Raw genomic sequence first — 26,698 nt, forward strand, 5'->3', positions numbered from 1 at the left:
GACCTTAGAGTGTAAAAGTTAATGCTCTTTTTAACTCATTGTGAATATTGCTCATCTTACGATTGTTTATCGTAATAAGACAACACAAATTGGATTGTGGGAAGAAGAACTTGTATTTTCAGTTGCTCTTATTATTGTTATTTAGGCTTTTGCTTTTGTTGTGTACTTTATTATGTTGGGTAAATATTATTTGTGATTCTTCTTTGTAATTGTTAGTATCTGTCTCTGAGGGGGCGGCTGTTAAAGCTGCGGCTTCCTGATCTCTTCCGTCACATGTCTTCATTGTTCATTATCTGCATTTGATGCAGTCTTTTGTGTGCGCAAAAAAAATGATTAAAGTTTACAAACAACAGCAACAAAGAGTCAACAGCAACACAAAGCTGTTTGTTATTGGCAGAGAAGATCCGGCACATTATTCGTGGCGTGACCCACACACTCAGCTCTGCTTCTCATCCCACAAACGCTTGTTCCTCACAAATGTGGCTCCATTTAAAAGAGAAATAAACAGGCTTTCCAACAGTATGAAATGTAATGCCAAGAAGCATTGTTACAAAAAAGTAGTTGTCTACCAAACACACATTTCCTGACTTGTTGTGCTATGTTTAGTAACTCTTCACCCAACCCAGGTAACATTAGGGTGATTTGATCCCACACAACAACAATTTAAGGTGTTTAGAGATTTCTTTCACTTTCAGTCCGTATATGATTGGGTTGTAGACGGAGTGATAGGAAACTATTTGCAAAGTCAATATCAAACATGTCATTTTGGGAATATTTAATCCTAGACGAATTATAACAACATCTAAATCAAATAAACAGGTAAAGCTGATTAAAACCAACAGGTGGGGTCAACAGGTCTGTGTAGCTTTTCTCCTGTATTCTCTACCATTTTGATATGATAGTATAAGTATCCTGGTGTATGTAAAAAGTATGAAGATAAGAGGCAGAAGGGACATATTTACCAACATGAACACTCCATATACAGATGTAGCGCTTCGTTTCAGACGCCTACCCGTGCGGGTGCGGGTCCGTGATCGGCATGGGGTGGGCCCCTGCTGATAAGGAAAACCCCCCCGCAGGACTTGAAACGCCCCCTTGATAAATACATTTAATTATAATGAAACCAGCTGCAATGGATCATGGATCCACCAGGGGGAGCCGTGAAAAGCTGCCACACTGAAACTCATGTGAAATAAACAGCTGATCTACAGGTATCTGATATAGCGGATATTTGTTAAGATCCATATATGTCACGGATAGGATAATATTCTGTGCTTAAGTAAGAGACATGTAATCATTTACTAAACATCACCATGTTTTTATTTAACAAAATAATGTTTAATTCACGTTGGCGTAAGTACAAAACCATCGCTATGTTTTTAGATCAGGAAATGCATCCAGGGTCAAACAAACGATGTTCGATCATCATCCTCGCATTCATTTAATGTATCATATGTTCGCGAGTTGAAATGAATGCACTAAATTTAATCCACGTGAGTTTACAAGAACAACAATAATCGCTTTGTTTTTATATCACATCCGACCGGAGGAAAATGCAGCGGCTCTCACTACCGATCACCCTAATCCCACGGGCAAACAATAATATGTACAGTGTTTAATGTATTATTAGTGTCTAATATTACTGCTATAATAATCACACATTGAGTTGTTGAAATCAGACCGTCGTTTTTTTTAAACGCTCTGAATGAAACGGCAGCTCTCAGGTGATCAGCTGTGTGTTTACACAATAAAATATGCATAGTAATTTAATACCTTCCAACACACATTGTAAGAACAGTTCTGTTTCATATGAGTGTTGAGAGCTGTATCCACACATCTACTAATTTTGCCCTCAGTGCACCAGATTGATGCATTTAACTTCAATTTAAATAAAAACATCTTCTGTTGTAACAACAATAACATTATAAATAGTAACATAGCATGGTATTGCACATTTACTGTAGCTTTGAGTGTTACTGGCCTGAGATTTTTTTATTACATGAATGAAGGTGACGGCTTTTTAATATAGACTTTTCAGTGTCCCACATTTTGCACAGAACTGTCCCACATTAGGAAAACAGATTGTCTGAGACAAATTGGCACAAAGAGTACTAATATGTCTACCATTTATTGTATGAGTTTAATATCTGCATGTTCTCTTTTGGTTTGATTAGGACACATCCTGGGGATTTCAGAATGTTACTGGATTTTGATTTATTGTATCGGCTTCATGTCGCAATATATTCCCGAAGTCTGAAATGCAAAAATGTTCCACATTAGGGCAATTCACCCTGCATTTAATTTGTTTATTTTTAACGAAATAAATGTGGTTTAATCCATCATGAAATTAATATAGGCTATTTACTTAGTACATATCTGACATTAACGATTAACACACTGCTCACAGGCTGATATCTAGTGTATTCATACCCCACTGTTTATTCATCATTCAATTCATTATATATGTTATTCTGTAGATTGTGAACATTACTTTCCACTTCACTGCTTGTTGCACCTGGTTAGAAGCTAAACTGCATTTCGTTGTCTCAGTACCTGTAATCTGTGCAATAACAATACAGTTGAATCTAATCTAGAGCAGGAACTAATGTAGGCTATTTACTTAGTAGGCCTACATATCTGACATGAACGATTAAACACGTTTGTGTATTCTTTATGAATGCAAACCGAGTCATTTTGTTTATTTTTAATGAAATAAATGTGATTTAATCCACATAATGTACTGTGTTAATTGTTTACTGTACAGTAGTATTGTTTAACTTGAAGGTGCCCGATGTGAACATTTACAGAATGTATTGTCTTCACTTTTTAAATGCCTCTGTGATGTGCTGCAGACCATACGTCACCAGCCCAACCCCCCATGTGTCCTCATGTATGTTGGGGACCCTTTGTTTAAAACTAATTGGCCATCTGAATGTGTGTCACATTCCACAGCTCTCCCCCCCCCCACTCCTGTGATCCCCCGCACACAGAGAGACACAGGGAGATCGCTCTTCTGAAGAGCGCGGAAATAATGATATTGCAAGTTAGAAACGTAAAATGCATTTTGACAGACACTTGGGGGAAATATGCTGCATTTTGAATGTCCGATAGTCCACCATTTCCACCGGAAATATCAAACATTTAATAAAAGTGAAAAACAATGAACAAGACTTAACGTATTCATCATAATTAATTATATTTATTTCGTTTGGATGTAGGATTTTTGACTTAGAGCAGTGATCTTCTACTATATGAACATTTTGGACCCAAAATCACAAAAAATAAGTAAAAACAGATTTTGAAAATGATTTTATTTTTCATAACACAAACATACACAACGAAACCATTTAAAATCTGGAAATATATACATGGGATGTGACTATGATAATGTGAAAGTTTGATTGAGGTAGCATGGGATTTCATTCTGATAAGGCAAAAGTGTTATTATAAATATAATACAAATATATATATACACAGTATGTACAACAATCTGTTTTTTCTGTCTTTATCTGTGCCACGCTTCAAAGCGGTTTCTGTCAACTACGACACAGAGGGCAACATCACAGATTCCTCCTCCTCCATGTCAAAAAACAAGCTTAAAGCTTGACTCACGTTCAGAGTTCTCTTCATCATAGTTGAGTCTTCAAAACTCAAAATCTATCTAACTATATCTAAATTCTCAATGTTTGTCTGTCACTTTACTTCAATCGCAGTCTCCCGCAGCCTCTCTTTGTCTCCCGCCGCCTGTCTTCGTATATCTTCGTCTCTCTCCATTTCCCGCCGTCTCTCTTCGGTTCCCGCCGTCCCTCTTCGTCTCTCTTCGTCTCATTTCGTATCACTCCGTTTAACTGATTACCTCACCCCCTCCCTGGTAAATACATCCTGTTGAGCAGAATCTACAGTTTCCAGTATTTTCCGTTTCGTAAAATGATAAAATACGGCGAAGATATTAAAATATGTGCTTCCATTATTCATACTTCTGAAATATATCTGTATTAACTTTATATCATCGTATGTCCGTGTTTATTGGGTATTTTTGCATGAAACAAAGACTGGCATATAGTTTCAAGCCAGTACTTTCGACAGAAATACACATATACATCCTGTTGAGCAGGATCTACAGTTTCCAGTATTTTCCGTTTCGTAAAATGATAAAATGCGGCGAAGATATTAAAATATGTGCTTCCATATTTCATACTTTTGAAATGTATTAACTTTATACCATCGTATCTCCGTGTTTACTGAGTCTTTGTGCATGCAACAAAGACTGGGGTATAGTTTCAAGCCAGTACTTTCGACAGAAACACACGGCAATGTTGTCCGGGCTGTTGTTTTTATGCGGCACCGGCTTGAACAGGTCATGTGATCTGATCACGCCGGCGTGACGGTCGACTCCAAAGGGTTAATATTAAATACATATAAGTATTTTTACAACTTGTATTTAGAAATACTCTGTTGTAATTATTGATGCATACATGTGTTCATCCATTTAATGTGGCATCTGCTATAATGGGGTCAATGTATGATATTACTTAATAATACAATACATTATAATATATGATATGATAATTACATTTTAGTTTTATTCATTTCTTATTTCATAGTTTCTCATTATTATTATTTTTATCGCTCATCTTATTTTTGATTTTATTAATCTGTCTGAATCTGTGCTGTCCTGTTTTTCACTCTCACCCTGTTGCTGTTTGAACTATTGAATTTCCCCACGGGATTAATAAAGGTCCATCTTATCTTATCTTAATGTATAAGTTGATTTACTTCAATCTACTGTACAATATTACAAGAAATATACTGCATAAAGCAAACTATATACTTTATTTGATCTAAAATATTGATGTTTCTACAACGCCCATTGTGTATTTTGTGAATGAAGCGCCTGTAAATCCTGTAATTGAACAAATGGGGAAATTGGGCAACACCCTCTAGCAATTTGGCAACACCCCCAGCCCCTGGCATCCGCTGGGCTTTTGACTGGGACACACCCATTTGAGTCTGATCTGGAATGCTACATCTGTACAGAGAGAGCCCTCGCGCTCACACACTGAAGATTGTAAATGTAATTGTTACGTGCCAGGCAGGCTGTACATGTGTGGTTTTCCTTCCCTCCTGTGTTTTTCTCTTCTCCCTGTCTTCTGCACAGCTAATCAGCAGCTGATCGGTATCTGCCTGTGCACCTGAGTCTGATGGCTGATTGGATCCTCTCACCCTCAGCTGGCCCAGTTAACCCAGTTAAGAGAGAGGTTATGAAAAGGGAAGTTGAATATCTACTTAAAAACGGATTTGCAAGGCCTAGTTCCAGTCCCTGGAGTTCCCCTTGTGTGCTAGACACAAAGTCAGATGGCAGTCCCAGATTCTGCACTGACTTTCGCAAGGTTAATGCTGTCACTGTCCCCGATGCACACCCATTACCGCTCATTGATGACTGCATCGATGAAATTGGTCCTGCACAATTTGTCAGTAAACTGGACATGTTAAAGGGATACTGGCAAGTTCCTTTAACACAGCGTGCTTCTGACATCTCGGCCTTTGTGACACCTGACAGTTTCCTTCAGTATACTGTGATGCCTTTCGGTATGTGTAACGCACCTGCCACCTTTCAGAGGCTTGTAAATCTTGTATTAGGACATGTTCCAGACTGTAAGGCATATCTGGACGACATTGTGGTCTATTCTAAGGACTGGTCTAGCCACATGTCTACCTTAAGAGAAGTTTTTAAGTGCTTGTCGGCCGCGTCCCTAACGCTTAACCTTGCCAAATGTGAGTTTGGAAAAGGTACCGTTCTCTACCTTGGTCAGCAGGTTGGTCGGGGGAAGGTGTGCCCTGCTGATGCAAAGATCAGGGCAATTGCCTCCCTCCCAGTGCCATCCACCAGGAGGGAACTTCGCCGCTTCCTAGGAATGGCAGGGTACTATCGCCGTTTCTGCAGAAACTTCTCATCGGTGGCGGCCCCACTCACTACGTTGACCAGTCCCTCAAAGTCTTTCGTTTGGTCCGGTGAGTGTCAGCAGTCATTTGAGAGCCTAAAAGGTATTCTGTGTTGTACTCCTGTTCTTTCTGCACCAGACTTTTCGAAGCCATTCAAGCTCGAGGTCGATGCCAGTGGAGTTGGGACAGGGGCTGTTCTTCTACAAGAAGATGCACAGGCTATCGATCACCCGTGAGCTACTTCTCCCGAAAGTTCAACAAACATCAGTTGAAGTACTCTACTATTGAGAAAGAAGCTTTAGCTCTATTGTTTGCCTTGCAGCACTTTGAGGTGTATCTTGGCTCCAGTGTAAAACCTATTAAGGTATACACTGATCACAATCCGCTGGTTTTTCTTTCAAGGATGTACAACCACAATCAACACCTTATGCGTTGGTCGTTGATTGTCCAGAACTACAACCTTGACATAAGCCATAAAAAGGGGTCCGATAATGTTCTTGCCGATGCACTATCTCGTGCTATGTAAATAGAATGTTCATTGTAAGGGCCAAACATACTGTTTGGATTTATATGTGTGGGGGTGTTACGTGCCAGGCAGGCTGTACATGTGTGGTTTTCCTTCCCTCCTGTGTTTTTCTCTTCTCCCTGTCTTCTGCACAGCTAATCAGCAGCTGATCGGTATCTGCCTGTGCACCTGAGTCTGATGGCTGATTGGATCCTCTCACCCTCAGCTGGCCTATCAGCAACCAGGGCCGACCATAAAGGAGGCACCCAGGAAGTCTTCTCTCTCTCACTCTGGGCCTGTTGCTGAGGAAGGAACACGGCTGTGCTTAGCAACTAAAGCTCTTTGGATAATCTGAACTTTGTTAATGTGTGTGTTGAGAGGTGGAGGAGTTAGGTAAGTCTGGGGTACCCTGTACATTTCTCACCACCGAGCTAACTATTGTTTAGAGACACTAGGTAAGCGGATTGTTGCCACACCTGTATATTGTTTTGTCAAATTCTTTGTAGTTAGTTAGTGAGGGTTTTTGTTTGAGTTTGGTTTCAAAGGATAGTTGTAGAGATAGGCCTGGTTTTGTTATGCTTGTTTCTTTTGTTTGGCACAATCCTTTGACTCCTCCTCCTCCTCACAAACAGAGTTTCTGTTTAATTGTATTATCTGATAGGTTACAAGGAATAAACCTTTTGTTAACCTTTACTCTGACTCTCTCATAATTATTGGTTGTACGTTATTGTCTCCAGGTCCCCTAGACCTTAGTGGGGACGTAACAGTAATTGTTACAAAAATCCCCCTAATAGTAAAAATGCAGAGTTTGCTATTAGAATAAAGAATGCATCCCACTGCAGTCTCACAAGTCGGCAGAAGCCAAGACAAAACCAGACAGACATCGACAGTTATTTTCCTCATGATGGTGGAATAATGCAGAGGTTTACATAGAGACACGTATCTGTCACAGGCCATGGCTGCCAGCAGTGAAAACTCTGAAAAGGTCAAAGTCATATACATCACATTTTGAAACAGACGGGCTCGATAAGATATGATCTGTTTCTCTGATAAAAAGTCAATCAGAAGCCTGGGGTAAATATTGGTGCTATAAAGAACAGAGTCAATCAACAAAGCTGCAATGAACATACATGGGGAGGCGTGTGGCGCAGTGGGTTGTGCGTTGGTGTTGGGTTCAGGGGAGCACAGGTTCAAACCCCACTGCAGTCAGCATGTCGTTGTGTCCCTGAGACGCTTCACCCCAAAGTGCTCCTGTGGGGATTGCCCACAGTATTGAGTATGTGAGTCGCTTTGGTTAAAAGTGTCTAACAAGTAACCTGTAATGTAATGTAATGTACATAGGCTCATGGAGGCTTTTGTGAATAACAATGATGCACACAATAGTGGAATTACTGCAGATGATCAGAACATAAACTGTAAACATGATCACAAAATATAGATATCTATATCTTTGCACTTCCACATGCCCATCAAAAGTGATGTCACATTGAATTGAGCATCTATCAGTAATGCAGGCAGATCATATGTTAACTCTCATGAACAATACCTGAACAGTCTCTCTTGCAGTAACATGCAAGCTGTGACGAAGAGTGCTAATGCTTCACACAAAGAGTGACAGACAGTGTCTGAGTCTGTGGAAGGTTTTTTATCTGACTGCTAACTCCTCTATGGATCTCATTAAACTCCATCAACACGTGAAGAGCTACAGCAAACTGAATTGTACTGAATACAAAGGCAATATTTGATGTAACGTGGATTGATCACGTTACTGTGAGAGTTAACTGTAAATGAGGTTAAATTGTTAACATAGATTCAGGAGCATGGCCACGCCTAAAACTCTGCCTCGAACCACGGCCACCCCTATATATATCCGGAAAAACTTCCGGCCACTGCTCGTCTCCATCCTTTCAAAGACTGACAGCCAGACCGTGACTCACGCCGCACGTCGTCACGGTTCAAACAAGCTAAACGCTACCACGACAACATTCAACTTACCATGGATCCCGAACTGCTGATCAACTCACCGGAGTCAGACGAAGATCTCTTCGACATCGGCTACCCGCCATCCACGTTTCAGCAGTTGGATCTAAGCCAAGCATCCGGACGGAGCCGCGTGCGCTCGGCAATCAGTGTCCCACACACCAGCCGCCACCACTCCCACTCAAGCTCCCCAACGAGACACCTCCAACTCCAGACAGGTCCCAGGCTTCGTCTACTCCGCCAGCGAGGGCAAACAACCGGGGCCACAACAGGCACAGCCAGCTCCAATCTCCCCACCACCGGCAGCCTGCCTCATTCGCAGCCCCCAGCCACTCGCAGCGGCGCACTCGACACGCCTCTCGGACGGAGCCGCGCTCCGAAACGGAGCCTGAACTCAGGAGGTGAACAGTCATTCAACTCCAATGTTTCCTGAAAGAAAACGGCATCCACTTTCACCGAAATGACAACAAGGCTAGACTGTTCAACCTCTACAAAGCCTACAGCAGCACAACGGCAAGAACAGCGAGACACACAGCTCTTCCCACTCCAGAGCCAACCACCGTGCGGCGCGCGCACCACGGGTCGTGACGTCACAGGCCTCTGTCCTCCTCCACGGACACAGCCCGACTGGTGGGGGCCAGGTCGTATTGCCCTATGTGCTTGCTCTCTCTGTGTCTGACATGTCGCAGCTCATGTCAACCTTTCTCTCATCCATTCTGCTTACCTTCCTCCTTTAGCAGCTAACCCCGTAGCCACAGCGCCTCACCCAGTAACCCAAGGGGCCATGCTAACCCATTAGCTGACTCTTACCCAGTACCTTCTTTTCCCAACTGGTCTATCCTTCGACCCAGTTGATCACTTCCTACTCCTCTCACCGAGCACAGGCCTGCAACCTTAGCCCTAGAATAAACCGGGTCCGTCTGTGGCGCGTTACGGCTGTGCCGCGGCGCTCACGGCAATCGTTGCCACTCTAGTCAATGGGTGCTATTCCACCACACGCGGCGCGTTATGGCCCAGAAGTGTCCCGGAAGCGTCTCGGCGCTGGGCTCCTCAAAAATTAGGATGAATTCTGTTTTTGACGCGACGCAGCCGTAACTTAATGTCGGGCAGGAAGGAAGTGGAATGTTCAGAGCATATATATATATATATATATATATATTCTACACACACAAACAAACTCATTTTGCAGACCCTATCCCTCCGTAGTCTTTCAAGTAGGAGGAGAAATGCCAGCATTCTCCTCCGGTTTACAAGCACTGTGTAAATTATATATATATAGAATAATTATGATGATGAATGCATTTTTTTTTTAAATGGGTTAAAAGCAGAGACCACATCTCACTGTGTGTCCTTTTTAAATGTATTTGTGAATAAAGAGGTTTTTATCCTCCAATTACAAATATACAATTATTTTTCCAAAATACCTTCCTACTGCTACTTGTATTAACATGGCGTACATGTCTGTTATATATTTTTTGACCTATTGTGTTATTAATAACGTGTGCATACTTAGCCATTATTTTATTTTTCTCTTGACCTTACCTGCACGATCTGCTGTTCATGAACATTTCCACGATGCGTGACGAATAAAGGACTTCTGATTCTGATGCAAATGAGATCTTTATGAAGGCTGTTATGAGGCATTCAGCACGTTCCCTATTGCATCAGTAGAGTGTTTGCCATCAGCATCATGAGGATGTGACCGGTACATTATATTTTAAGCTTTTAAGTGTTAGGCCGTCTGTGTGTAAGAAGCCTCACAATATGCAGAGGAATGATGCACAGTAAGGGACTCTGAAGTGGAGACTTCTGAGGAGGAGAGGTGGATTGTAAAACTCAGACATGGTGTACACACTACAGGAGAATAGGGTAAACAATAAACTAACATATATCACAATGAAACCCCCCCACCTCATTACGGACATTAACACAGTTATCTTTTACATTACACGTGTTCTGACATGTCATGTTTGAATATGTTCATGAAGAGTTATGTAATGCTAACTTTTGAGGGGTTTGTTTACCTAAAGTGATTCAAAACTGTGTGTGTGTGTGTGTGTGTGTGTGTGTGTGACAGACACAGACAGTACAACGTAATGCTTAATGTGGATTTTGGATGTTTGAGTGGATTACAGAAAACATCATTAAGTGCCACTTTATTATTATTTATGTTAATTATTATAACGTGTTACATCATATTATTTTGTATCACTCTGTATTTAACCATTTCTTATATTAAATGATCTTATAAAGTTGTTGTTAATGTGTTTGCTAACAGGCCAAAGTTTCCTCCTGAGGACTAAGGAGAAACCTTTTTTGTTGACCGCCTCGGACCAATTATTCTGTGGACACGGCTGTCATCTGAATACATTGCATGATATTACTGAGAGGCACACACACACACACACCACACACACACACACGCACACACACACACACACACACACACACACACACACACACACACACACACACACACACACACACACATGCACACACACACCCCACACGCATGCATGCACACACACACACACACACCCCACACACACACACATCCACACACACGCACGCACGCACGCACGCACGCACGCACACACACACACACACACACACACACACACACACACACACACACACACACACACACGTTTGCCTCTCAGTAACATGATGCAACGTTTGCATCCTAGCAGCAGACAAACCTAAAGTGTGCAGCTTCTTCAGAGTGGATCATTACAGTCGGGGGGGCTTCCTGTCATCATGTCAAAGCTCTCACTCACAAGCTCAGTCACATACACTGTTTTATTGTTAGAACCCACATTGAATCTTAAAACGTAATTGTTGATGGTTGTTTCAGTTGTCTAACTATTGTCTTTAATAGTTGTCCTCATTATATTTAATGCTTATACACTATATACACTATACACTATGTTAATCAATGCTTTTGCAAGCATTGATTAACATAGTGTATATGCTATGGATTATTCTTACTTTCATTATCCTTCAATGTGATGATGCTATATGCTGGCTGGGGCACGTTTAACCTTTTGTTCAGGTCTTCCTCTCCTTCCTTTACCGGTTGGTCCTTGAATGCACCTCTCTTTTTGCTTCAGGTGCAGGTACAAACATTTGAAATCTGAGTGAAATACTGTTTCAATAACTGAGAGATGCCAGGATTGTGGTGCATGTAGTTTATGAGAAGGTCTTAGTTTGTGTACATCACTTCTTCGGTTACTTGGAATGTATATTTACTATTGTCAGGTCCAACTGTGAACGTTTCCCGTTCACATGCATGCAGGTTATTGTGGTTTTTAGTATTGTATGTGTTGAATTAGGACATGTTGCATTTATATTCCCTCCTTTTATCCAGAGACAGAAAGCCTGAGTAAGTCTGTGAACTTCTGTTTGAATAACTGAGACAGGCCAGACCTTTGCTGCATGTAGTGTATGTGGAGGTGAGATATTCCCAGCACAATATTGTCACGTACAACCCTAGGAGATTTTACAATTCACATGCATGCAAGCATGCAGGCTGATTTTGTATTAATATATGAATATTGAGTAACTTATGTTGTTTTATTGTTAGTACCTGGACACAGGTAGATAATCATACTGTATACATGTGTATACTGCTTCTGCATGCAAGTATTGTGGCACATATATGTATTTAACATGAGGAAAGAATATATTCTCACTTATATTTGACTTACTTCAAATGAGATTATATTGATTATTGTCTGCTTGTGACCTTTCCTTAAGTCTTGCATCTCCTTTCTATAGCTCTTGTTCTTTCTATGAATGTGTTCTCTGTTCAGGCCGACTTGCAAACATGAAGGAGGCAATGTGTAAGAGTGTGAAATAATGTTTAAAACAATGCGAATTACCATGTTGGTGGTTCATGTAGTTTATGAGACTTTTTTCCTGCCCTTCATTTGTGTGCTTCTCTTCTCCAGCTACCTGAAGCTAAATTCAATATTGTCAAGTACAAGTGTTAGGAAGGTTTTAATTCACATGCACGCAGGCTTATTGTGTGTTTGCATTACTGGAGGTGTTGAATCACGACATTTTCCTCTGAACATTTCCCTTATTGTGCATTTATATTCCCCCTTTCTTCGCAGATATAGAGAGCCTGAATAAGTCTGTGAACTACTGTATGTGGAGGTGAGATTTTCCCAGATGTTATATTTAACATGGTCACATACAACTGTTGGAGATTGCATGCAGGCTGATTTTGTATTAATATCTGAAATGTAGCTAACAACATCTCATTAACAGTTCCTGTATTGTTCCTCTCTTTGGAGCAGACATGAAGAGCAACAGCAGCCTGAACCCTCCCTACTTTCAGTTGACTCTGTTTGCAGACTTTGGGCCCCTCAGATACCTGTTCTTCATCTTGTGTCTGTTCACCTATGTGACTATAGTCTCTGCTAACATGGTCATTATTCTGGCAGTGTTCCTGGAGAAGTCTCTGCATCAGCCCATGTATATGTTCATCAGCTGTCTGTGTGTAAACTCTCTGTATGGCTCAGCTGGATTCTTCCCCAGGTTCCTGCAGGACATCCTCTCTGACTCTCATTTGGTTGCACGTCCATTATGCTTTATTCAGGTGTATGTTATTTACACCTATGCTTCCTATGAGCTAAGCATCCTTACCATCATGGCCTACGATAGGTTCATTGCTATCTGTCAGCCCTTACACTACCACAGTAAAATGACCTTCAAATGGGTGCAGGTTCTTGTGCTTGTTGCTGTTTTATACCCAGTGTTTACTGTTGGCTTCTTAGTCTATCTTACTGTTAAATTACCGCTGTGTGGAAATAAACTGAACCGGATTTTCTGCTCTAACTGGCCTGTGGTGCAGCTCTCCTGTGTGGACACCACTCTGAACAACATAGCTGGACGGTTTATCGTGGTGACGGCCATCTTCATCCCCCTATTCTTTGTACTGTACACATATCTACGGATTCTGCTGGTCTGCAGCAGGAGATCGTCTGAATTCAGAGGAAAGGCGTTACAAACCTGCTTGCCTCATATCATCTCCTTTTTGACCTACTCCATCTCTCTCTTCTGTGAGCTGTCTTTGACTCGATTAGAGGCTGGTCAACTGAATCCAAGCATCGCAGTTATTTTGTCTTTAGCGTATCTGATCATTCCCCCCCTCAATAACCCTATCGTGTATGGCCTGGGTCTGCCTCAAATCAAAGGAGTCGTGTTAAGATTTCTGAAGAAGGGTCCTGCTGCTGACATATAAGAGGAATATGTTGACCATGTTAGATTGTGTTTCCTATCATAATTATTTAAAGGGATACATGATTAGATAGAGATCAACATAAAGCACAACAACAATATTGTATATTCTTGAAGTAACTTGATTTGGCTTGAATGTCCCTCAAATGTTAACATATCACTATTCTGTTAAATGTCATAGATTTCAAGTTAAAGCACATATTATGTGCTGCCTCTTCATGCATATTTAAGGTCAATATTACAATTTATTTTATTTGAACATATCCTCATAAAAAGTAGATTTGACAGGAAGTCAGGTGTACTGTATGTTAGGCATTGTGATGTTACACCACTTACTGTTGTTATTGTGTTTTAATATTTTGCTGTGAATCATTCACCCTTTGTTACTATAATGAAAATGTAATGATGATGTAATACATTCAATAAACAACAGTCTACAGCCATGTGAGTCCCTGCTTTTTCACCTTCACTTAAATGAAATGCTATTGTTAGCCATTTGGAACATGTTAGTTTAACCTTGAAGCATGCCAACATTAGCTAATTATCAGTGCATCTGAGGATTATGGGAATTAATAAACTATCAAGCTTTCTGTGTTTGGCCCTCTGCCTTAACTTTAATGTTATACAGTACGTACAGTAAATTACAAAGATCTGCACTTTTTTGTCCAACACGTTTGCCTTGGTGAACTATTTTTGCAAGAACATATTTTGTCAAATGTTAGTAAGATTGGTCACTTTCCATGCATGTTTAGTATGAATGTGCTGTTTTGAAAATAAAGTGTTTCACATTACCATTTTTAATGTATCTCTGATAGAAGTAGAATAAACACTAAATAACCAAATATAATATCACAAAAAGGGGGCCTGAAACCTGACATTCACTTTTAGGACCAAACTGACAGTTTTTCTTGTGGTCTTTGGTCAAAATGTTTATTTTCAAAAATATATTACCTTCCACGAAATTACATATGGAAATTGCTTCTGTTGTCCCAGTTTTATTAATTTGATTAACAAGACAACTTTAAAGGGATTTTCACTAACAGCTGGCCTACTCCAGATACAATGCACTTTTCAACAGCTCACCTCTGGCTGGCAGATGACCATCACCAGTGCTCCAACCACATACACAACCCGATGGGCCCAAGCCCGTGCTAAAAACGAAATATATACAAATGTACAGTATTTAAAAAAAACCTGAGCCGGCAGGACAGCCAGACGCTCTCTTCGGCCTCTGTAAGCTTAGGCGCAAGAAGCTACCTAGAGCTTCACTGGCCACGCAAGACGCTAAGGCCAGTAATCACAGGGGTTTAAGGAGCCGCTCAAGCTAGCCTGCTGCACGGAGGCCAACTGACAGGTTCAAGTGGCACCCCCACACAGGCCACTCACAGCCGGGTTACCTGTTGGGAACCCATAGACAATATATAGCGCTGGCTAGCACGCAAAACCAACTCCCCAAAGGGAGCGGATGAAGCCTTATCGCCGCAGGCCCAAGGACCGCGTCCATGCACCTGGTGAAGGTGCGAGGGGCCAGCGAGATCCCAAAGGGGAGGACACATAATTCGAATAACTTGTCCTTTCAGAACCGTAGGAACCGCCTGTGATCCTCCCAGATGGGAATCTGAAAGTAGGCGTCCCTGAGGTCTATGGTGGAAAACCTGTCGCCTGTCTCACCCTGGGAATTATCAAATATTTAACTTCAGGGGCCGGAGAAACCGGTTGAGGCCACTGAGGACCAGGATTGGTCTTAGTCTCCCATCCTTTTTGGGGACGAGGAAATAGCGGGAATAGAACTCAGCCAGCCGATCCCCTGGCAACACCTCCCTGACTGCACCTTTCGCTAGGAGGGTGGAAACATCGGGTTACGTAGTGTAACCCTTGTCATATTAGCACAGGCGGAGCCCTCTACTGGACTCTATGGGTACTCTCTTACCCCGCAAGCATTCTCCCACTGAGACTTCTATAGACGTGGGCGGGCCTGGGCAGGCCTACCTGAATGCGCGCGCATCACACCGTATAAAAGGAGGCCTCGCCTCCTGACTATCATCCTACACTTCTCTTCAGCGAGCGGAATAGGACTGACAGTGCCCCGAGTAGAGGGCTCCGCCTGTGCTAATATGACAAGGGTTACACTACGTAACCCGACGTTATATCTCTCACAGGCTCCGCCCTCTACTGGACTCTATGGGTACAGTGGGTGGAGCCGCGATGTATACGCGCACTGTCGTCCAACAATATTCCACCCTACTGCCCCTGACCGGCTATTATGGTCAGCAGCTGCTGCCCCACCTTCCCCTTTAACCCGGTTGTAACCGAGGAGAAATCTGGGCTGTGGCTGACAGAGCACACCCTGCTGCGCTTACCTCGCAAAAAGTGTGCTCAAAAAACAGTGCTGGGGGACCCCCCCACCCTGGATGGGGAGAGCCCCCTCGGCCCCAAAAGGGCTAACTACACGCCTGCCTCCCTGAATCCCTAAGGATAACAGGGAGAGCGCCAGAGCCCCTGCCCCACACTCAAACACTGACCCTGTGTCGAGTGTGTGGACTAAAGTGTGGAGGGCTCCCCCCCTCCTGCTCTCGGCAGGAGGAGAGCAGCCCTCCAGCCCTGTAAGGGCCCAGCGCGCCCCTCGCCCATCCCGAGAACAGCGAAGGCGAAGGCGGGGAGGGGGTCAGATGCCAACTGACCCACAACCCCCCTCCCCTCTACCAGTCCTGTGTTGCCCCCGCAAGTACAGACAAGGAGAAAGAACCCGACATGTCCAAGAGATAAAACCTTATGAAGGGGCCTGGCGTCGACCAAGACGCCGCTGTGCATATATCCTCCACACTCACACCGTTGAATAAGGCTGTTGACGCAGCCACAGCCCGTGTGGAGTGTGCACGAACCCCCGTGGGGCAGGCTCTCCCTGCCTGTCCGTAGGCATGTGCAATGCACTCGCAGAGCCAGCCTGCCAGGCGTTTCTTGGACAGAGCTTTCCCGATCACCCCGCCCCCGAAGCACACAAACAGTTGTTCGGTGCGTCTAAGGGCAGCCGTGCACTCTACATAACATGCTAGCGCACGCACCGGGCAGAGGAGGTGCAGTTTAGCTTCCCTGGTCCCACATGGAGGGGAAGCCTAAAACCCCCTAACTGAATAGCCCTCGACCTGAACGCACTCCTTAGGCTCTTGGGCACAAAGGAGGGGTTCGGTCTGAGTGTCGCGCCGCTCCGGTCACCCCGAATCTGTAAACAGCTCGGGTGCACCGACAGAGCAGTTAACTCGGACACTCTTTTGGCTGACGTTAAGGCAAGAATTGTATTTCCCATTGCAACGGTGAAATGCATTAATCGGAGCCATTATACTAGGCAAGGTGTGTTTTCTGACAACAGCACGTCGGCAATAGCGTCTCTTGAACCCGCACAGTGCTTTGACAGCACTCGGTTTATTCCACTCACGTGCACACGCCCACCTGCTGGCTCCCTATACTGGGGTTTACAGCAGGGGCGGGGAGTGTAGGACAGTGTTTCTTCCTCTGGGAATGGGCAAGAAGCAGCTACGCTGCGACTAATCCTCATCCCGTGAGCAAAGAGCCCTTCCGTAAACACGGGGGCTCCCAGGAGATCAATATGATCCTCTTTGGAAAGTGCCACGCGGCGTGATATCCCAGGGACATCACACGGCGGGCAGCGGTGGCGGCCTGTGATGAAGTAGGGACGACCCTATATCACGTGAAGCCACCGAGCACCGGCCCCTGGGGGAACCGAGCCTGGGGCAAGGCCCGTGGACCAAGCTACTTATTCGGCCTTGCGGCCCAATAATCGCTCTGACCTGGTGAGGCGGGGGCATCTCTCGCAATAAGTGAGTAGCCCACACATCGGCCGCCACGATCATCAACCAGGGAGAGTACAGCCCTGGGCGGTGGACTTCCATGGACGCCAGACCCGGAAGGAATGGCGAACGTGAATGGCACCGACTCAGCCATATCCTGGTCCCCCAACCACTCGAAGCAAGGTGGTGGGGATTGGCGCCCGCTATTTAAACCAGGGCACGAAGGACAGGCCCCGGTCTCTAGCAGTGGTGACTCCCTGGAGGTATGATAACTCTTTCTTCTTATTTCAAGCGTCTGCAGTCTCTCGTGGAATCACTTCCGCTGCTGAAGAGAAAAGGATGATAGTCAGGAGGCGAGGCCTCCTTTTTATACGGTGTGATGCGCGCGCATTCAGGTAGGCCCGCCCAGGGCCGGCTACGTCTATAGAAGTCTCAGTGGGAGAATGCTTGCGGGGTAAGAGAGTACCCATAGAGTCCAGTAGAGGGCGGAGCCTGTGAGAGATATAACCTCCACCCGTAACGCCTCTGTGTGCCGCGGGTCCGTCACTGACAAAACCGTCGCTGATCTCGCCATCGGGGGAAGTCCGAGCAAACTGAAGCCGGTAACCCTGGGTCATGGTTCAGACCACCCAGTGGTCCGTGCTCAGAGCTTTCCAAACTATGCGACGGGCTTGTCACGATTCTTATGTCATGTCACGGTTTTAGTTTTGTGTCTGGTAATGGGTTTTGTTTTGCTGTTCTTTTCTCCCTGTGTTTTCCTCCCTGTCGTTAGTTTCCCTGGTGTGTCTGATTGTCTAATTGTGTTCACCTGTTGCCCCTGTGTTTCTGCCTCCCCTGCCTGGCTGTTTCTCGTCTCGTGATTACCCCTCCCTGTATTTAGTCTTGTCTCTTCCTGTGTTCCCCTGTCAGTTCAGTGTTTGTCTTTCATGTCTCCCTTCATGTTGGTCACAGTCACCTTTTGTTTGGATGCTACCTCGTGCTACATTACCTGTTCATGGATTCATGTTTTTCAGCATTTGTAAATAAAGCTCGCCTTTTGTTTCATTTTGAAACCCGCTTCCCTCCTCAATCTGCATTTGGATCCTATTTTTCCCCAACCCTGACAGAATGAACCGACCACATATGGACCCAGCAGATGATCCATTTGAAGTGGAGTTGTATTCATTTACCTACTTGCTGGCTTGCAGCTATGGTAAATGGAGGGGAGGAACCAGTGTGGAGCAAAAGAGGGCTGCCCTGGCAGAGGCGTACCAGAGGGCAACAGAGAAACCAGGGTTAGGGAATGCTCGGTATTGGGACAAAATTAACATGGGATCACTCCGGTCATTGTACATACTTCATCTCACTGGAATATTAACGGTCAGATTGAATACAACATCGACCCAATTTATCCGGTCAATGACGGGAGAGTTTTGAAAGTGACAAAACACTGTTTTCACACATTTAAAAACACTTAAACAATGTTTACCCAGGATTCAGGCACCTTCCCTGGCTTGTAAAATGTGGTGATGCGCCCTGGAAGTATCAGACTATTTAAAACATATATGCCCACGATTCAATCACTTTTCCTCGCTTGCAAAGTGATGTGAAGCAGCCTGTTCTCTGGGTGCAGTCTGGGTGTGCATGGAGGGGTTTAGTCCCAGTGAGGAGTGCTCAAGTGTGGGAGGATGTGTAAGGCAGAGGAGGGTAAAAAAAAAAGTTAAAGTGTGAACCTCCAGCAGGGCAGGTGGTGCTGTGAATAAGGCCGAATATTGATGCTGGTGTGCGGACAGTAAATCACCACAAAATCCACCACCTTTAAGTGTTACCAGGGCCATGAGAACATCCTCCACGGTAGGGTCGGTGATGCTGTGAATAAGGCTGAATATTGATGCTGGTGTACGGACAGTAAAGCAACACAAAAGCCATTACCTTTAAGTGTCACCAGGGCCATGAGAACATCCTCCACAGGAGGGTGGGTGGTGCTGTGAATAAGGCCGAATATGGATGCCGATGGGCGGACGGCACCGCAAAATCCACCCCCCTTTAAGATTACCAGGGGCATGAGGTTCTGTAGGGTGTGAACATCTGGGTTTAGTCCGTGGGGGAGTTATTAAGTCTGGGGGCCCGGGTTCTCACGGTGTGCAATGTTATGGAAGTGCGCATGTTTGGGAGAGATGCTGGAGCTGCTTAGTCCGTCATTTCGGGCTCTGTGAGGGGCTACAAATAGGTGATTTTCCCAGTCTATTTCATGATTTTCTAAATTCTCGAAAAAATGGCTAGGTGCCAACGGAGGAGGGGCTCAAAAAAGTGCAAGTCTTTGGCGCTTCGGGCGGAAGCCCCGGACACGATTTCACTCCCCTGTTGCACTTTACAACGGAGAGGGGAATCGAGACCTCCCTTCCTCCGTCAAAAAAAATGCATTCATCTTTTCCAACCTACCATCTGCACTCGGAAACCCGGTTTTTGAGAGCACTTAAAAAAAGGACCCCAATCATGGTTCTTACCAAACTTTAAGTTTTTGAACTGGTTTCTGGAGGAATTCAAGGGGAGTTGTCAGGGAATTATGAGACACTATTTTGGCATACAATTTCTCCATTTTCACCCCTTTCCTCTGGTTCTCCCAAAAGATAACAGAGTATTTCCTGACTCTGGAGGAATGTAAGGAGAGTTGTCAGGGGACTCTATCCGCCTTAATAGACAATATTTTGGGATACAATTTCTCCATTTTCACCCCTTTTCTCTGGTTTCCCCAACATATAACGGAGTATTTTCCTGATTTTTCACTGATTGAATGAAAAACGCGACCCGCCATCGGAGGGCCGGCCCGGCCTTGTGCCGGTGCTCTGGCGGTCGGTTCCTCCGAACTGCAGGGTTTGACTCTGATGGCCGGGAGGGTGTGCTGCGTGGTGGAATTGACGGAAGCTCACCAACAGGAGTGGAGCCTGCGGCTTAATCTGACTCAATACGGGCAACCTCACCCAGCCCGGACACGGAAAGGATTGACAGACCATTTTCTAGGTGACACTGCGTCTAATAATACTTTATGATGTGCTGACAGCCAGTCCACTACACAATAAACAAAAACGGCTGTCCGATACCCTGGATGAAAGTACCCTCTCTAAGTGCACTATGTCTCGGATATATCTGATGCCTGGAGACCCCCCCAGCCTGGTTCTTAACTTTAAGTCCAAACTGGTCTCTGGAGGAATGCAAGGGGAGTCGAAAGGGGACTCTTCTTGCTGTTTGTCTTGTCAAAATTGAGGAGTGTGTTTGAGGGGAGGGCCCTGGCTGTTTCGGCAGCCTCCGCTCCTCTCTTCTCTCTCTCCCCGAGACCAGCTTGTGCTCCCGCTGTAAAAGGCAGGTGCGCGGGCACCCACTGCCACTCACTCTGAGCCTGGCTCCCGAGCAGCGCGTTCTCCCCGGCAGTCCGCCAGCAGATGAAAAACACCCACCTCTCCGCCTCATCCGAGGAACGAGGGAATCGCGCGGGGGGGTCTGCTGGAGACTCCTGCCGGGTGCTCCGTCCTGCGTTTCACCGGGACCCGGCTCCAACACTCGGATCTCTGACTCCAGCGCGGTGTGGCGGCCTCGCCCTGGCCGTCCACCGTGCGCCCTCCGGGTACATGCCTCCTCCCCCCGCTGCGGCGAATGCCGGAGTGGGATGGAGCGCCCGGAGGTACTGTTGTCACCACGTTACCATGTTGTCTGGAGGATAGGACCGAGAGATGACATACTCTCTACTCGGGTTACAAGTCACTATTTTCCGACCCTTTCTTTGCTTTACCCCGGTTATATCACTCTTTCCTCCTTTGACCATAAAACGTGTTTCCTGCTGCGGTACTGCCTGGTTCCGGGGCACCCCAAACCCTCTCATGGTCGGGGCACCATGAATTGATGCATCGGACCCAATGTTGCCATCACCAGCCCCGCGTTGGTGCGGAGGTGGGACCATTTAGCCAAGTGGTAACCCAAGTCCTCCCTTGGTCCGTGTACCAGGCATTGAAGCATCGAACTTTTTTTGCAATTACCAGTTACGCTAACTCATATAAACGGAGAAACACAACATAATTTAAATACAATTAACTGTGTCTGTTTCAGTATGCCCGGTGTGCAGACTCTTCTATCTGGCTTTGAACAAGCACCTTAAGCACAAACATGCAGTGCAAAACTTGGAGGAAAGAGGCATCATTCTTAAAATGGCCAGTGGCCGAATACATTTTCAGACCAAACCCTGTCCCATCACAGGGTGTTCGTATGCTGGGAAGAAACTGCACCGTCATGATACTCACTGCCACTCACTCTGAGCCTGGCTCCCGAGCAGCACGTTCTCCCCGGCAGTCCGCCAGCCGCTTTACCGCCTTCAACCCGGCGATTTCGTGCTGATCAAGGATTTCCGGAGAAAGAGCTGGAAATCCAATCGTTGGCAAGGTCCCTACCATGTGCTTCTCGTCACCCAGACAGCGGTCAAGGTCGCCGAGAGAGCTACGTGGGTCGACGCCAGCCACTGCAAGGTCGTAGTCACAGGAAAGGAGAAACGGTAGAAGCAGACGACAACAAGTGACGTGTCCTAGTCACCAACGGAAGATGCCAACACGTGACGTGTCCTAGTCACCACCAGCACCACACTTGCACTACATACACCAAAACACACTACACACAAGGTGTCACGAGCGAGTGCCAGCTGAGCGGTTCCATATGCTCTCTGGTTCCTTGTTTGTGTTATCGGTGTGCGGAGTCTGACTGTCTGTGTCACGAAATCGACCGAGAGAATACACTCACACACACCATGGAACATATCCCCCTCGTGATGAGGGCTCGGCTGGAGAGACGACAACGCAACCGTGAGCAATGTGAATACTACTGGAGAGCCTGGACAATCATATAATGGTTATTCTGCATACTTGCCATGATAGTTGTGTTAGGACTAGTCCTATATTTTATGTATCCATGGTCAGCATACAGCATGTCAGCCAAAATCGAGGTATCTAAGAGGTACATGGGCAAAGCAGGGCGAAAAGCAGGGCGCACCACATGGGTCGAGGGGCTGGTCAAGACAGGGATTGGTAACCTTACTCTAAGGGATGGGGAAGATAGCACAGTGCAGTTAGACCCGTGTGACTGCATGCATTGCCCCGACCCTAAGAAACTGGGGTGGGCAGACCCCTACATTTGCTATGTCGAGAGTGACAGTCACTGCTCGGGGGGCTGGGCTTTTGTTTTATGGACCACCGCGCACACCGATTGGGGTTATACCTTATGGGACGACAAAACAAACATTAAAGGGAGATTGTCTATCTCCAAGGTCAATTCATCGAGCCCCGTTATCCTGTTGCAACTACAGGCTGCCCAGATATCAGACAAGGGATATTTTGGTGTCTGTATGTATGTATCCGGCGCCAACCCGTGTGGCACATTTTACATAGACATCGCGCCCAAAACCCTAAAGGGTAAGCAACCTTTGACGCAACTGTTGACATCCATAGGTACATCTACATTTAATCTATACATAGGCAATAACGACCATAGCAACATTGATGTGGGTCAGACCAGTAATGGGATCACCGGTAACGTCTGGTGGCACACTCTGAGATCATTCTTGCAGGCCGCAGGACAAAATGGGTCATGTTATGCATGCACCCTTTTCCCCCAGGACTCATCAGTGTCCGTGCAAGTTCGTCCGCACTCTCTGACCCAGGTTGAACACCTCTGCGCGTTTATGGCTCTGACAAGGCCCATCAAGGGTGAAGACCGCGTAACCGAGTGGCGTTATGCTAGGCAGCTTCCCCCACCATGCAGTAATCGGTCTAAATCCCATCTGCGTGCATCCATCTACGTTTGATACCACATACGCAAAGTACCAACCTGTCAGCCATGTGCACCCCAGTCATTTGAGAGGGATGAAACACAGCCTCCGCATCCAGAGAGTTTACCACAAAATGTCTCTTACACCACCTTATTTTTTCCTAGGCACTACTACTGGTTGTACCCGCATCCTACGGAACACGTGCAGTTACGGTGCTTACAAAATATCGTATTGTCGCATATCCGGTACCCCTGAAAGAATCCTTTCTAACGTAGCATTCCCTGATGTTAAACATATTTCCCTCCAACTGGCGTTGCCCAGTGATGCTGGGTTTAGCGCGCCACAAGATTACGTTTGGTTGTGCAGCTACAAGCTCTATCAAGTTCTGGCTCCCCTCTGGATAGGTACATGCACTCTAGTGGATTTGAATCCAGCAGTCTCTGTACTCACATCCTTAATGTACATGACACATCATTACCCAGAGTTCTAACACCCCGACCACCACAAGGTAAAAATAAATCTGACGTCCGCTGGAGCTGAATTCATGGGTGGCCTGTTCCCATGGTGGGGTACAGTAAACAATGCCCATAAAATAGATACTTTACACGTCCGGCTAGAGAACCTCACTTACGAGACGACGCAAGGCTTCCAGGCATTGCCCCCATTCATAATAGCCTCTAGGAACATGCTCATGGAGCACCAATTTGCTCTTGACCTTTTGTTCGCCTCAAAGGGTGGCCTGTGTCATGTGATCGGTGACTCCTGTTGCACTTACATTCCCGATGTCACCAAGAACATCACTGACACCGTGCTGCATCTCAACGACCTGTTAGCCAACATGAAAGCGGATGACATATCCAACGCAGGTGGCTGGGACTGGTGGTCCTGGCTTACATCAGGCGGGTGGGAAGCATGGCTGGCTAGGATAGTTACACCCCTGGCGATCATTTTTGGCCTATTAATCTGTTGTACCTGTTTGATTATCCCAATACTGAAGAAATGCGTTTCCAGCATGGTATCTTCAGCTTTCGTTCAGTATACTGCTATTCCATTACACGACAATCCTTTGCGCCACAGTGAGATAGACCAGCTAAAATCAGAAGATTCTGATTCCGACACTTAAATATAATCATGTGTACCCTCCTCTCTCTGTCCTCCACAAAAACAGCCAGTTTTCTATGATATATTTGTGATGTGTTTACTTAAACCAGCGATGGAGTGTATTCATTGATGTGTTATATCAGTCTATCCTGTAATTTTTTTTTTGTATTGATCAAGTATGATCAAAAGGGGAGAATGTAGTGGACATTTGTATTATATCCTTATATGCTTAAACCAAATGCTTCTCATTTCCTGAGATGTGCTGTTTTCTTCTATCTACTCTACTTTGGGTTTATTCCCATGCGCTTCAAGGCCACAGAGCTGCTTTGGCTACTGGGTTGAGACTCACACACAGTCACACAAGAACTTCCCTACTCTGAGAACCGTTATGCTATCTACCGCTCAAGGACAGATGTCTAATAACAATGTGACCGTGTGAAGACAGATTTCTGAACTTCCCACTCCTTCTGTATATAAGCGTTGCTACCATATTGTATGGCGCACACTCACGCAGACTATTCTATGCTCTGTGAGACCTGTGTCTATTTTGTATTGTATCTTATGTATTTGAAGCTTCAAATAAATAACTAGAAAGACAGCTCTGTCTGATTCACCATTTATTTGTTTTGATCACTTTGACTTGTACTCTCCACAGTGTTGGGTCCTAGATTTCCATAACAGTCTGAATGTACGTCTCCATGCTTTGAGGCAACGTGATTTCACGCATGGTATTCCCCCGTCCCCTCCCAGTGGACCAGTGAGGAGAGGGCCAGTCCTCATTACAGGAGGCTGCTGGGGACCGTATGACAGTCTTGACTGGGGTCTTGAGAGGGGTCTGACTACCGGAGGCTGCTGGAGACCGCATGACAGTCTTGACTGGGGTCTGACTACAGGAGTCTGCTGTGTTTATGCCGGAGGTACTTGAGATTGCCAAGCACTTAAATCATATACATTCTTCCTCTTCCTCAAGCACAGCAGCAGTGGCTGCCTGGGTTTTAGCCCCTTTTTCAGCCTGGAGCGCAGGGTCTTCACCTCATCAATGAGGGCATCCTTCTGAGCCCTCAATGCCACATTTTCCAGCATCACCTGCCTGCAGTCCTCTTCGTCACACTCAGTATGTGGGGAGAAGGGTGGATGGTGCACCGGGTATTCCTCCTCATTGTCTATATCCAATGATGTAGCCATTCCAATGATGGGATTAGTCTGTCTGAGGTCATGGAGCAATTGCAGGGCCACACTATGCTTCAGCCTTGCCAGGACCTGATGTGCTTCATCTCGGAATAACTCAGGGTGGCCATGAGTGACATGACGGTGCAGTTTCTTCCCAGCATACGAACACCCTGTGATGGGACAGGGTTTGGTCCGAAAATGTATTCGGCCACTGGCCATTTTAAGAATGATGCCTCTTTCCTCCAAGTTCCGCACTGCATGTTTGTGCTTAAGGTGCTTGTTCAAAGCCAGATAGAAGAGTCTGCACACCGGGCATTCGGACGACATCTTTACTGAAACAGACACAGTTAATTGTATTTAAATGATGTTGTGTTTCTCCGTTTATATGCGTTCGCGTAACCGGTAATTGCAAAAAAAGTTTGATGCTTCAATGCCTGGTATACGGACCAAGGGAGGACTTGGGTTACCACTTGGCTAAATGGTCCCACCTCCGCACCAACGCGGGGCTGGTGATGGCAACATTGGGTCCGATGCATCAATTCATGGTGCCCCGACCATGAGAGAGTTTGGGGTGCCCCGGAACCAGGCAGTACCCCAGCAGGAAACACGTTTTATGGTCAAAGGAGGAAAGAGTGATATAACCGGGGTAAAGCAAAGAAAGGGTCGGAAAATAGTGACTTGTAACCCGGGTAGAGAGTATGTCATCTCTCGGTCCTATCCTCCAGACAACATGGTAACGTGGTGACAACAGTACCTCCGGGCGCTCCATCCTGCTCCGGCATTCGCCGCAGCGGGGGGAGGAGGCATGTACCCGGAGGGCGCACGGTGGACGGCCAGGGCGAGGCCGCCACACCGCGCTGGAGTCAGAGATCCGAGTGTTGGAGCCGGGTCCCGGTGAAACGCAGGACGGAGCACCCGGCAGGAGTCTCCAGCAGACCCCCCCGCGCGGTTCCCTCGTTCCTCGGATGAGACGGAGAGGTGGGTGTTTTTCATCTGCTGGCGGACTGCCGGGGAGAACGCGCTGCTCGGGAGCCAGGCTCAGAGTGAGTGGCAGTGGGTGCCCGCGCACCTGTCTTTTACAGCGGGAGCACAAGCTGGTCTCGGGGAGAGAGAGAAGAGAGGAGCGGAGGCTGCCGAAACAGCCAGGGCCCTCCCCTCAAACAT

General features: G+C 45.8%; 2 protein-coding genes across 2 annotated transcripts; one reads left to right on the forward strand and one right to left on the reverse strand.

Annotated features, from left to right (window-relative positions):
- Window positions 1-848: 848 nt before the first annotated feature.
- Window positions 849-7,871, reverse strand: LOC117442285 (olfactory receptor 2T7-like). The gene is made up of 5 exons (XM_034078287.1): window positions 7,779-7,871; window positions 7,226-7,573; window position 6,499; window positions 5,028-5,085; window positions 849-993 (listed from the first exon to the last, which is right to left on the reverse strand). The coding sequence occupies exons 1-5, from the start codon at window positions 7,869-7,871 to the stop codon at window positions 849-851; spliced, it is 645 nt and encodes a 214-aa protein (XP_033934178.1).
- Window positions 7,872-12,731: 4,860 nt separating this feature from the next.
- Window positions 12,732-13,676, forward strand: LOC117442279 (olfactory receptor 51L1-like). Its single transcript, XM_034078281.1, has one exon. It carries the CDS (start codon window positions 12,732-12,734, stop codon window positions 13,674-13,676), a length of 945 nt encoding a protein of 314 aa, XP_033934172.1.
- The last annotated feature ends 13,022 nt before the right edge of the window (window positions 13,677-26,698 follow it).

The sequence above is a fragment of the Pseudochaenichthys georgianus genome, unplaced genomic scaffold (assembly GCF_902827115.2).
Source record: "Pseudochaenichthys georgianus unplaced genomic scaffold, fPseGeo1.2 scaffold_406_arrow_ctg1, whole genome shotgun sequence".
NCBI classification, from domain to species: domain Eukaryota; kingdom Metazoa; phylum Chordata; class Actinopteri; order Perciformes; family Channichthyidae; genus Pseudochaenichthys; species Pseudochaenichthys georgianus.

Bases quoted from the DNA above. Each gene is read 5' to 3' on its own strand.
- LOC117442285 (XM_034078287.1), bottom strand. From the start codon at position 7,871: ATGTTTACAGTTTATGTTCTGATCATCTGCAGTAATTCCACTATTGTG. The intron at 7,574-7,778 runs ACATTACATTAC...TCCCCATGTATG, and splicing joins TCCATGAGCCTATGTACATT to TTCATTGCAGCTTTGTTGAT. The intron at 994-5,027 runs GTAGCATTCCAG...TCTGAAACGAAG, and splicing joins AGGGCTCTCTCTGTACAGAT to CGCTACATCTGTATATGGAG.
- LOC117442279 (XM_034078281.1), top strand. From the start codon at position 12,732: ATGAAGAGCAACAGCAGCCTGAACCCTCCCTACTTTCAGTTGACTCTG.